Source organism: Pezoporus occidentalis, unplaced genomic scaffold, assembly GCF_034315485.1.
Source record: "Pezoporus occidentalis ecotype Australia unplaced genomic scaffold, CSIRO_AGI_Poc_V1 ctg92, whole genome shotgun sequence".
In the NCBI taxonomy this organism is placed as follows: domain Eukaryota; kingdom Metazoa; phylum Chordata; class Aves; order Psittaciformes; family Psittacidae; genus Pezoporus; species Pezoporus occidentalis.
In genome coordinates this window covers 1,210,887-1,223,473 of record NW_026916284.1, presented here as the reverse complement: position 1 = coordinate 1,223,473, position 12,587 = coordinate 1,210,887, and the positions used below count along the sequence as shown (strand labels likewise).

General features: G+C 51.0%; 1 protein-coding gene across 3 annotated transcripts in view; it reads right to left on the bottom strand.

Moving 5' to 3' along the window:
• Nucleotides 1-9,406, bottom strand: part of LAMB3 (laminin subunit beta 3) — a 28,682-nt gene extending 19,276 nt beyond the window's left edge. The window contains exons 1-4 of one of the 3 annotated variants that reach the window (XM_062605500.1): nucleotides 7,290-7,418; nucleotides 5,408-5,571; nucleotides 4,597-4,661; nucleotides 3,963-4,117 (exon numbers count right to left, since the gene is read on the bottom strand). In XM_062605500.1, the coding sequence (XP_062461484.1) occupies nucleotides 3,963-4,117; nucleotides 4,597-4,645 (204 nt within the window). In that variant the 5' untranslated portion in view covers nucleotides 4,646-4,661; nucleotides 5,408-5,571; nucleotides 7,290-7,418. Of the gene's footprint in view, nucleotides 1-3,962; nucleotides 4,118-4,596; nucleotides 4,662-5,407; nucleotides 5,666-7,289; nucleotides 7,419-9,299 lie in introns of those variants that run through there. The other 2 variants (XM_062605501.1, XM_062605499.1) reach the window with 2 other exon arrangements.
• Between the last annotated feature and the right edge of the window lie 3,181 nt (nucleotides 9,407-12,587).

Sequence of the window (12,587 nt, the reverse complement as noted above, 5' to 3'; positions counted from 1 at the left end):
CCACTGACCACAGCTGTTTTGTGGCTGCATTTGTGTTAAAACCCCTGAGTCTGAGTGGTGACACTGCAAAGCAAAGGGGCTGGGAGGCACAGAGGCTTCTGAGCCTGCTCTCCCCTGTTCCAACACACCGAGGGCCTGCCCAAGCACCCCGCAGGCAGCGTGTGTTGAATCAGTCCTGAGCTCCCTCCCTGACTCATGCAGGTGGGCAAGCAGATGTCCCCATCAGACAGCAGCAGTAAGGCAGACAGAAGCATTGCTCTTGCCCATAGCCTCTGTTGCAGTCATTGGCCTGTATTTTTGGAAGCAGACAACGATGACTCGGGGCTGAAACACCACGGGGAGAGATCTACAGCCCAGCCCCTGCCAGGCAGCTGTGACCAGCCATCAGCAGCAGGAAGCTCTGCCAGGCCAGGAGCTCTGCTCTCCTGCACACTGACTCCTTCAGGGTCCTCTGGTACCTCTCACCTCAGCTCCCACCTGGATGACCCCATGTCATCACGGCACAAGGGTGATAAAGGTAACTTCCCACCTTTTGTTCAGCAGGTGAGAAGAGCAAAAAAATACTCTATATGAATACTCACTCTATATAAGTACTCAATGTGAAAAGCAGGGGAGAGAAGGCAAAAAAATACTGGTCCTTGACCTTATCCAAACAATGTTTAATACCCAAAGTATTAAAAGACTTAAATAAGCTGACAAGTAACCTGGAGAGGGGCTTTGGACAAGGGCCTGTAGGGACAGGACAAGGGGAATGGCTTTAACCTGACAGGGTGGAAACCAAGATGAGAATTTAGACAGACGTTCTTCCCTGTGAGGGTGCTGAGGCACTGGCACGCTGTAGGATGTAGGAAAGAGAGCAGCAGCAGAAGCACATCCAGCTTCACTACCACCTTCTTCAGCAAAAGGTTTCAGTGATGTGCAGGGCGTTTGTGGTACTCTGCTAAATTAATCAAGGGATGGGAGAAGCCTGTAGCTCTGGATATGCCTTTAAGCTGAAAGCATTGCACAATCCTGGAGGAAAGCAATGATCTCTCTCCAGAGAAGTGTTAATCTAGCCGGGGGCGAACACACCGCAGCAGGGTACTGCTGCCTGCAGCAGTGAAGCAAAGGCTGCACAGCCCTCATGCTGTTCTTTGGAAGGGCCAGGGCAAGTGAGGGGAATGGGACCTGCTAATCCACATGGAAGCCACACCATGCCTTCCCCCGGCCGGAGCTGGGCAGTGTAAACTGCTCCATATTCCTGTCAAAGCACCAGACTTCGCATTTAAATACTGAGACAAGCTAACAGGGCCTTGAATCACACCTCAGTCAATGAGATTCTTTCCACACACATCAGTGCCTTTACAGCTCCAAATCCAGGCTCACTTTATTCTTCTATTTTATGTTCTGTTTCCCCTCTTGCTTTTACCTTCTATGCTGACTCAAGCCACCATTTCCCAAGCACTAAGTGATTTCCAGCCCAGACCATTGGCCTGCCTGGCTTCCACCCCCCATTGCTTCTCTTTCCATTGCTGCATTCCCCCATGCTATAAATGGCAGTGCTGTGTCCCTCCTGGATTTCACCCCACTGAGCCTACAGCCAAGGAATGGAGCAATTAGTAGTGCAAAGTATAAAGGTTAGAGGGACTTGGAGCCAGAGCTGACAATGGAGCAGAGGCTGAAATCGATGCCCACAGCAAGTGACCCACCAGGATTGCAAAAGACGACCCATGGGCTGGTGGTGGGGTCAGACAGCGTGGACCTGCCAGCTGGCACGAGGGGAGAGCAACCCCTCATCCCATGCCCTCTGCCGAGATTGCAAAACCCACTCTAAATTTGTACCTATTTGGGAACAAAATGAGGGCAAGACTTGCAATCAGGAAAGAAAAAGAAGACGTAAGAGTTAATACATGAAATGTGATTACTTTTTATGGGATGGGACTCGGAGAATTGAGTTCAGGGATTAATTTTTGCTTAAATTAGGAAGTAGAAAGAGGGAAGGGAAAATCAGGAAATGCTGAGCACATGGGGATTTCTCCTGCAAAGCGACAAGCTGCTCTACACAAAACTCCCATTAGCCTTTACAATTGCAGAACAGAAATAAGGATCTTGGAGGAATTTACTAGCAGTAATGATGCATCTCTCATTTTAGCAAAGGAAAGAATGTGTAAGGAAGCAAAGACCCCATTGCCAAAGCTCAATTGGAGAATCCAACTGAAACTATCAGTGTTAATTGTTCCATATCTCTTTTAACCTTGGTACTTGTAAGGCATGGTATAAGGAATACAAAAACAGACTAGAAGAGACAGCTGCAATGATGCTTCCTCCACAGTACCACCATGGGGCCTCATTCACCACCTCTGCATCAAACAGATCATTTCTGCTCAAAGTATATCACAGCCATCAAAGAGATGCTGAGTCTCCACTGCAAAGATTACAAATGATGCAGATGATCACAACTGAAGGCCCCTCGTAATGATCTCTCAAGACCAGACAAAGGGAATAACTAGTCCACTCCAGCTGGCATTAGGACAACCAGCTTAATCAAGCTTGTGCAGATATTCGCTTCCCATAGTATAAACCCCTCTTCAAGTAAAAGTCACTGTCAAAAGTCAATGTTAAGTGAAGATTTCAGAGCTATATTTATGTACAGTTCTCCTCAAGCATAAACAGAAATTGAGAAGGAGAAAGAAGAAGTCAAAGCAGAAATAATTGCTGCCTATTTTCCTATGCATGGGCACAAGCACCCATGAGAAGCAGCAGGGATTTGCTGGAGAGGCAAGCAAACAGCCCTGCTCCCTGGAGCAGCAAAGTGGCTCCAGAGAAAGCAAATGGGAGCCTGACTGCAGGAAAAGCCTGGCTGCAACTGTCAGCCTGGAAAAGGGCCTGACAAAGGCCAGACAGCCCAGCATGCAGGAGGATGCGATGCTCACACCCTTTAGGGCCAGGGAGCTGCCCAGCTTCACATCAACCACCAGCTCCAGCCATCTCTGAGCCCATAGAGCAGTGAAGATCTCTCCAGCCCAGCAGAACACCATCAGCTCCACAAGAAATCCACTGACTGCCACATCTTGGACTTCAACTTGAAGGGGAATTAAAACCAGAAGGCGGCTGACTCACTGGAGCTGGATTTCACTGTAGCAAACCCAGCCTCCCCGGAGGTCTGACATCTCCTTACCTCTCCAGCATCTCTCCAAAGACCCTTTCTGCCTTTCCCGCATTGAACCTGCTCCCTTTCGAACTCCTTCCATGGCAATTACAGGGTTAACGTTGCCAGACCGACAGAGAAAGGCTTTAGGAAGGGCTCCCACAGGGGACATCACCCCTGCAGCTTTTCAGCTCTCTGCTCAGGCAGATTTATCCTCAAACTCTTACTGTGGTTTGGTGGCGGCTTTGGAGCCTGGGAATCTGCAGCTGGCTGAAACGTTATCCTCCGGAGCAGGATCTGCCCCCGCACAGCCAGAACAACAGAAAACAGTTGTTCGGTTCAGGAGCTTTTCCAAGTCTTCGTGAAAGACCTGAAATGGTCTCATTTTCAACAACCGAAATACGAGTTGAGTTTAGTTTATAACTAAAATGGCTGGGGATAGGAAGGCTTGGGATATATTGGAGGCAAGAGCCTCTACTTTGACTCCTGTGCTTCACACTGGAGCTTTGCTGCCCTTTCCCTACCACTGTGTTCATTGAATGGTTTGGGTTGGAAGGGATCTTAAAGCTCATCCAGTCCCAACCCCCTGCCACAGGCAGGGACCCCTTCCACTAGAGCAGCTTGCTCCAAGCCCCTGTGTCCAACCTGGCCTTGAACACTGCCATGGACGGGGCAGCCACAGCTCCTCTGGGCAGGTACTGCAATGACCCAACACAGTTGGAAGGGGGATAAATACCTGAAATGGGTCAAATACATCCCTACAGAAGAGCAGGAAGGACAGGATGGGTAATCCCGACGCGAGGTTGAGGAGCGTGGAGGAAGGAGGTGAACGTACCTCTCCATGGGGTGTGCAGTAGGTCTCAGGCTTGGAGAGGCCACATGTGGAGGATGCTCTCAGGAGGTGGGCTCGTCCCAGGAGGAGGTCTCCGGCGGGGGGGTAGCAGGCACCATGGGAGCAGGCTTCCTGTGCTCTCAGCACCCATGGGGCTGCTGCAGCAGCAGGAAAACAGGACACAGGGCTGAGCCAAGGCGGCACAGACATCAACCAGCACGTCTGCTGGTCCTACAACACACCAACTACCAGGTCATGCCTGGGACAAAGCTACAAAATGCAGACAGGACAAAGGTATTTTGCCCCTGAACTACCTTTATTTTTAATATGAAAAAGGCACTCTTTAAAGGGCTTTGTACTAACGGTTATTTCTGAACACTTCTTTGCCATGCCCCCAGTGTTGCTGGGATGCTCAGTTCCCTGCCCATCACACTGAACAGTCCTGGCTGGTGTCCCCTGTTTCCCTATATAGCCAGCCCTACAGACAGAAAGCAGGCTGTTACCGGCACTATTAGCAAATACCAGTCTCCCACCTGCTGCCACAATACTCCTACTAACACAAAGCTTACATTAGCAGCGTTTCTATTTAGTCAGCTTTCCCCATATCCTTCTAGAAGCACTACCTGGTAAGCCTTACCCAGGAGGACAAATAATGCCCATGGCCAAAGCTGGCAGCGAGATTCCATTCCACCAAGGACACACCTAGGGAAGAATGTGCAGCATGAGCAAAAAGGAGCAGAAAAGGCCAATCTCAGTCCAGGTCCTTCCCGCTCCTTCTCAGTTTACAGGGAAATAATATTAATTGATCCACAAGAGAATAACATGGGTGAAAAACGAAAAACAAAGAGGAAAATCAGACACTCAGATTGTATTTTTTGATGCACAAAGAATCCCAGCTTATCATCTGACTCAGGAAGCGTGCACAAGATTCTCCTAAAGTCTGTAAGAGATCTTCCTCTTCCCCAAACGCTATCTTTGGATCTTTATGTTATTGCCGAGGTGAATCACAGGTACCAGCTCCCAGCAGAGCTGTAATTGCTGACTGCCCGGCTCCCCAGGGACATCAAAAAGCCACAACCCCAGCACCACGATCCGCATGGGCAGGGAGCTGGCGCTGATGCCAGGTCCCAGTGTATGGCTAGAAACAGTGCCCTAAGCAGCATGCACACACCAGCATACACACACACACACACACACACACACCCCATATAACCCCCTCTTCCCAGGCACAGCACACTTTCTGTTCTCCGATCCCACTTGGCCCTGTACTTCCAGAATCTATTCACTTCCAGAGAATCGATTCCAGATCAAAACCTGCCAGCGCACGCCACGGCCCAAAGGCTCCTCTACAGAAAGAAGAAACCCATAAAACCCATTACAAAGTGCGTCCTGCAGGAGAGCCCGGAGGAGGAACAGCTCCAGCACATCCCGGCAGCCAGAAACCTCACCTGCCCTCCTCCCTGCGTGAGCAGCAGCACCAGCGCCGGTCCCCACGGCGTCCCTGGCTCACAGCGAGGGCTCTCTGCCCTTCCTGCAACCACAGCAGCCCTCTGAGTGCTGGCTCCTCTCCTGGCTTTTAATCAGCAGCTGCCTCACCTGGGAGAGAAGGCGCCTGTGGGTGCAGTGATGATAAAGGGAGTGATTCAGGGATCCTCAGACACACACACCCAGTTACTGTATAACTCCTGACAGCTCCCAGACGGGGCGCGTGGCCGCAGGCATAAATCACTTCGCATGAGGATGACGACAGCAGGTAACCAGCAAGTGAAAGCCCATCTGTAGCCGACCCACCTGGGACTCGTGTGATCTCCCACCACTGGGACATCACCAAGGCAGCTTGAAACCAGCTCCCTCCAGAGCTGCCGCACACCTTGGCACCGAGTGATGCCCCCAAAGGTGCACCCACCCTCTCAGACAGGTTTTCGTGTCGTGCTTAGCATCACGGTGGCAACAGCAGTGCTGCCATCAGCACCTCAATTTCATCATTTAAAGCCTCATTTGGGATGTCCACGTGAGTTATAATTTGTCTATTCACGCATTAGACTTCAGGCTGAAGGCGACCTCGAGCACAGACCCAGTCTCCTGTCTGCAGCGCTGGAACTTCTCAAGACACAAAATGGCTTAAGATGAGCTTGAGCGTTACCTACAAAACACAATCCTGTGACCTCACCTGCTGTGAAAAGAGTCAAAAAGTCACATTTATTAAGAAACACAGCTCTTGTTTGGGCACCTCGCTGACAAGGAGCCTACATCCCCTACTTCGGACCTAATTCAGAGCTCTCTTGCACTTGACACATTTCAGTGGTCACTGCTGCTTTACGTGAGTATTAATAGAAACAGTACCATCAGTTTATTTGCTTTTACAGTGCCATCCAAGTAAAATTTTAACAAGACTGTTCAAACCGGTGACTGCTCCGTCAGCGCAGAGCTGCAGCTCACACATGGAGCACACATACATCCCCTCTCCCAGCGCTCCCGGGCACTGCTCATGTGCTGTGTCTCAGCTAGAACGCAGCTTTTCCTCCTCAGAACAAGCCTGTTCCATTCACTTTACTGAAATGACCCCACAAATCACATCAGGTGACTCCGGATCTTTGCTCCTGCTGCTTTGCTGGTGTGTGTTAAGCTCCCTGCCCGTCCTCACGCTGAGGATGAGGAGCTCGGGGAAAGGGTATACGCAGAGCTGGGGGAAAAACCAGCCCCTCAGGCTACAGTGCCTGAAACATGGGCTTGGCTTCCACCGAGGTGTGCCCCAGCGCTGGGTGCGCCTGCCCTCACCCGTTACTGCTCAGCAATGCGGTAACACCACATTCCTCCTGCAGCCAGGATGTCTCCTCCCCGTCCTAGCCGGCAGCAGGAAAAGAAGCAGGGAAGAAACACTGCGATGTTTTACAGAGAAACGGTGACATAAGATGGGCTGTGGGGTGCCCGCACCATTCCCACAGGCTGGTGGTGAGCAGACCCAAGCACATTGAAACCGTCAGCAGCCTGAAGTGTGAGAAATCACATCAAACTCCCTAAAGCCCTCCTCTGGTGGGGGGACCACGCTACAGGAGGCAAAGTGATGCTTGCTGGACATGGCACTCTTGCAAACCTTGGCTAAATGGCCGCTGCATGTTCTACCTGGTTTAAAACCAGCCCCTAAACCACTGGTAGGCAAACCAGGAGGTTGAGTCTCCTCTTGGAGAGACTGTAAATGCCACCTATTGATGCACAACCAGCTCCTGCCAGAGCCAGCAATGCTGAGCATCAATGCTCTGAAATGGTGATGCTCCACCCTGAATTACTGTAAAGCAGCTCTGTCACACAAACAGGACTGGAAAATCCTACCTCAAACGCAAGCTGCTTCAATGAATTATCCAAAATAACTCAATTCAGCCTTTCCTCCTCCAGCCTGGCCCCTGGGATTTGCCAAAGCAGGTAAAACATCACCCGGGATTCCAGGCTCTGCAAGTTGAAACAAGACCAAAAGCAAGGAACAGTCACATTTACAGAGCATCTACTGCAAATCAATACAGCATGAAGGCAAAAAAGCAGCTGTGATCAGCTGGGTGCTCAGGGACAGGGGGTCCCAGGCACAGTTCTGAGTCCCAATAGGACACAGGAGCTCAAATGCTGCTCCAGGCTGTACTCTGCCTGTTTCACCCTGTACAACGCAGTCCTGGGTTCCAGGGAGTGAGGCTGCGTTACAGATGGAGGCACATCGAGGCAGCAGGGCTGGCTAAATACAGAGGAGACAGAATGGTAAAAAAGCACTACAAAAACTGCTGGAGCAATCCTCTGTGATCAGGGGCAGGGACAAGAAAGATGCTCTCAGGACTTCCAGTGCCTTTGCAGTTTAGCCTGAAGCTAAACTACACCAACCTGTGCTGAGCTGGGGCAGAGCCCTGGGTAAGGTATTCCCTGGAAAACAAAACCAACCAGCTCCTGCAGGAAATGGTGCTCTGGGTCACTGGACATTCCCTGCCCTAACAATGTGTTAGGGGACAGGACTCTGCTGGAAGCACCTTCTCCAGGATGGGATGCACAACCTGCTCCTGCTCCACACTACACCACCGCATCACACCCAGTGATGTTCATATGGGCATCATCATTTGAGCTCATGCTCTGTGGTGCATGCAAGGTCTCTGCTCAGCAGCTTCTCTGTCCCAGAGGTGCTCTTCAGAGGCAGAAAAGCTCCGCATCATGCGATCCTGGACCCAGAGCAATGGATTCCTATCAGAAGAGTTCAAGCTGTTTAAAAGCTTATCTCCCCCTAAAAAGAAGGGAGGGCACGGAACATCCCTGCCAGCTGAGGCACGTGTGTCACTCACTGTCACAAGCTCATGCTCTTCAACACTAATACCTGCCAAGCCTTTGCTTTTATCACCAGGCTCCTTCTCTAGGAAGGCTGCTGGAGCCCTGCTGCCACGTGAGGTCAGGTTCCCTGCACTCTTCCTAGGCTCTGAGGTTTCTGATGGAGCGGGATGCATGTGGTGGAGGAAGCACTGAGAGTTCATCAGCCTTGGGCAGCTCCCAGTGGGAGCTGGGACATGAACTGGGAAACAATCCTGCTGCAGTGAGAGCAGCCAGAGTTGAACAGGATGTGACTCCTGTGTGAGTGGCTTTGTTTTACTTCCTCTGATCTGACATTTGCTTTGTTTGGATTAAAGGCTCAGGAGCACTTTACCCCTTTCCAAGGACACCTTCCTCATGCAGCAGCTTTCCATGTAGCTGTTGAGGTGTGACACCAGTTAATCAGCACTGACCAGGCTGCAGTGATGCTGTTCAATCAGCTTTTACCTTCTCTCCCCAGAGCTCAGAGGAACACAAAGCGAAGTGGAAATCAGGAGCAGGGCACTGAGTGCAAGAACACTTAATCTCTTGAAACACAAAACCTCCATTAAGGAAAAAGGATGCTAAATGAGTACAACTGTATAGCTGGGATGAAACCCCAATGCTCTCCATCCTTAGGCCAGGGACAGCCTATGTGCACCTTGTTGTGGAAGGATAAGGGGCAAAAACCTGGAAGGCAATATGAGACCTGGAGCTGGAAGCACTTAAGCTGCATGGGAATAAGTCAGGGGTAAGAAATGCTGTCCCATGTTGTAACTTTTATTCCTGATTTCAGGAATGAAAGCATGTTTCCTTCCAGCCAATCTTCTCCTTTCCCATTTTAAGTAAAAGCTGACCAGCAAAGCCACCTCCCCACTCCAGCCCACGACTTAAAATACTGTGTTTGCTGATTGCCATGTTTTCTCCTAAAAGCATTTCAGGAATTCCAAATGAAATTCCAACTCTCATCCTGAAAACCCTACACACAGAGGCCTCAGGGGTGACTGGTCCTCCCCAGCACAGGACCTGCATTATTTGTTCTCCTGGGTACTTAGGAGCTTCCTTTAGGCCAGGTATGCTCCTTAACACCGCAAGTGCAATGGAAGTCACACTGCCTTCTGCTCCTGATGCAGCTTGCTCCTTGCCCTACCTGCTAGAATTAAAACACAGGGCTTGCAGCACGTGTGGCTCCATCCTGCCGGGACAAAGTACAAGTGGTTTGCCCCATCTTGGCTCCCGTCCCCAGGCTGGAGCAGGGAGCACAGCCCCTCGTCCCAGACCACATCACAGAGCTCATGCTTGTCACAGACAAAGTCCAGCAGGCCCTGACCCTTGCCCACACACGGCTGTGGAAGATGAGGCAGCACATCTTCACACCTGAGCAGTGCTCCCACCGAGGTGATGCTGTGCCACGTTTTGAGAGCTGTCACCAAGAGGCAGAGGTCAGCTCAGGCTTTTGGCTCAAGTCCCTCTGCAAAACCCAAAGCCACAGCCTGGGCTAATGGAACGGGATCTCCGGTGGCCATGGAGGCCAAGCTGCCACCTGGTACGTGGCAGCCTCCCAGCAAGGGCAGGATGGGCCCCCAGACTCACAACTCTGCACAAAAGCATTACAGAAGTCTCCATGCAGCTTCTCTTCTCCAGCCTGAACAGCCCCAGTGTTCGCAGCCTGTCTTTGTATGGGAGGTGCTCCAGCCCCTGATCACCCTCGTGGCCTCCTCTGGACTTGCTCCAACAGCTCCATGTTCTTATGCTGGGACACCAGAACTGCACACAGTGCTCCCAAGTGGGGGCCTACTCAAGTGTCATCCTCACACCATGGTTGCCTCCCATCAGCTCTCCCCTGGAGCTTCCATCACGCACCCGCAGCGTGCCCAGCACCTGCCCAGGGCAGGCATCTGCCATCACAGAGCTGTGCCCCTGCCAAGGAACACAGCTGAAATCAGAGCCGAGCCCTCACCAGCCCTTCTGCAGTGCTGGAAACGCTCCCTGCAAAGGGCAGAGCTCCCAGTGCTCCCATTCCAAGGTTATCCCTGTGCAAGACGATCCACCCCAGCAGGAGAGTTAAATGTGGGTTCCTATGGGCAGAGCTGCAGTGTGGCTTCACCTGCAGCCTCCAAAGCCGGAGGCGGGATGCAGAGCATCATCTCCCTGAGCCGCTCCAAGCGGACACACATCCCGGCCTTCCCCAGGCCCGTGATATTCAGGTTAAGCCTGAGGTGCTTACGCTGCTTGGCAAATTGAGGCAGAGCTCTGCTTCCACATGACGTCCGACTCCAGCAGCAATCCCAGCTACAAAGCCGGGTTTAATCAAAGTTGCAATTAAACCTGACAACCTCCTTGTGCAGACTCTCCTAAATAAGATTAGGAACAGCTAAAATTAGTCTAATTTAGTGTTAATCATTAATCCTTTTATCCACTCTTAATCCAATTTAAATGTCCACACAAGGAACTTGCACAGACTTTGGTACTCGAATTTGAAACAAAATTAAATGTTATTTAATTAAATCACCACAATCTGAGTGCTGCTGTAAGAGGTGTTTGCCATAGATGACTATCAGCCGCTTGGGTAACCCTCAGCATCATCTCTGTGCTCATCCCATGGCTCCCCATCTTTGCACTGGGGGTTTGCATGGGCATCTCCATTGGTATTTAATGAGTAAAATGTACCTTTCCCAGCCTTCAGGTTGGAAAAAAGACCTTCAAATGTAAGGTTTAGGAGGGTTATAAAAGGCAAGACAAAACCCAAAAAAAACAACCCAGAAAAACCACCATCAACAACCTTTTTTTAGGCAAAATGTCACGATTCCAACACTTCCCACTGACCTTTGCACCGCTCATCCTTGTGAGGTTACGGCCCATCTTAACACCCCAAATTGCTGGCAGCCTGGCCATGCAGCCAGCCCTGCCTGCAGGGATGGTGACCCAGAACTTCTCCTGTCTAATTGCTGTCTGCTCCAGCTAGCTTTCCTGCAATGGTCGGTTTTCAGAGCCTTGCAAAAGAGAAAACACAGTCTGAATGCAGGAATCAGCTGCAACCTCTGCTGCCAAGTTGGCAGAGAAGATAAGGACCTTTTATTTAACGTAGAAAAAACCCAAACCCAGACACTGAGGAGGGACAGACGAGTCTTTAGCAACTTTTACAGCCACTCTTGCAATCAGTTTCCTAAGCACATTCAAAAGCCCGAGTTGTCAGCAGCAGCCTTTCTCTGCCTGCTCTGCAATGATCTCCCGGCCAGCACATGTGCTGCGGGGGGGGAGATGGACGGACGTGCGGGATGTGAGGAGTGAGGGGTGACTCATCCCAGAATCACTTAATTGCAGAGAACATTGTGGGTTGGAAGGGGCCTTAAAGATCATCTAGTTCAACCCTTCTGAGGGGTTTAGGGCAGAACTTGGGTAGGATCAACCCCGCAGGGCAGTCTTTCAGAAAGGAAAGGTGTGCAGATCCTCCAGCACAAGGAAAAAGGGATGCAGCAGTTCCTCAGAGCCCTCTTCTGCCCCTTTCCCTTCAGCTCCAGCTTGCTTCAGGCTGTACCACAACAGGGGTTACAAATAGCCCTGGATGCCCCTCCAGGAGATCCAGCCTGAGGAGCCACCAGCAGCCTCCTTTACAGTGGGAAGGCTCCCACTGAGCTTCACCTCTTTCCGCACAGAGCCAGGTTGGATGAGGCTTGGAGCAAGCTGCTCTAGTGGAAGGTGTCCCTGCTCGTGGCAGGGGGCTGGAACTGGGTGAGCTTTAAGGTCCCTTCACAAACCACTCCGTGATTCTGTTATATACCCACCACTCTTTAAAGTGCTGATATTGTATCAACTCAACACTATATACTATACACTACCCTGGCAGAGCAATTCCCATCATCCCAACCATTACAGATCAGATGAGAAATCTTTCCAGATGCCATCATCTGCCCTGCAAAACCAGAAGCTGTAAATCTCAGCAACTTCTTTGTGGCTTTAGTAACTTCCATATGCATTCTGGTTCTTCCAGCCAGAGCAGTTCATGTGCATGGATGGAGCCACGGGTGGGAGCAGATGATGCAACCTGCAGTGTGCTAGTGATGCAAGGAGCTCCGGCAGCACGCCAGGGAAAAAATGTGATAGTGCAGCCTTCGGTTTTTCCCCAAAAAGGAACTACTCCATCCTTTAGATGAATCACAAGGAGTGACACAGCGGGGGGTTACAGAGTTTCCCCATCAAATGCAGGAAAAGGGAAAAGCAGGGTTTTAACAAGTTGCCTGTAACTTTCACTAGCTTAGGAATTGGATGCCCCATCCCTGGCAGTGCTCAAGGCCAAGCTGGATGGGGCTTGGA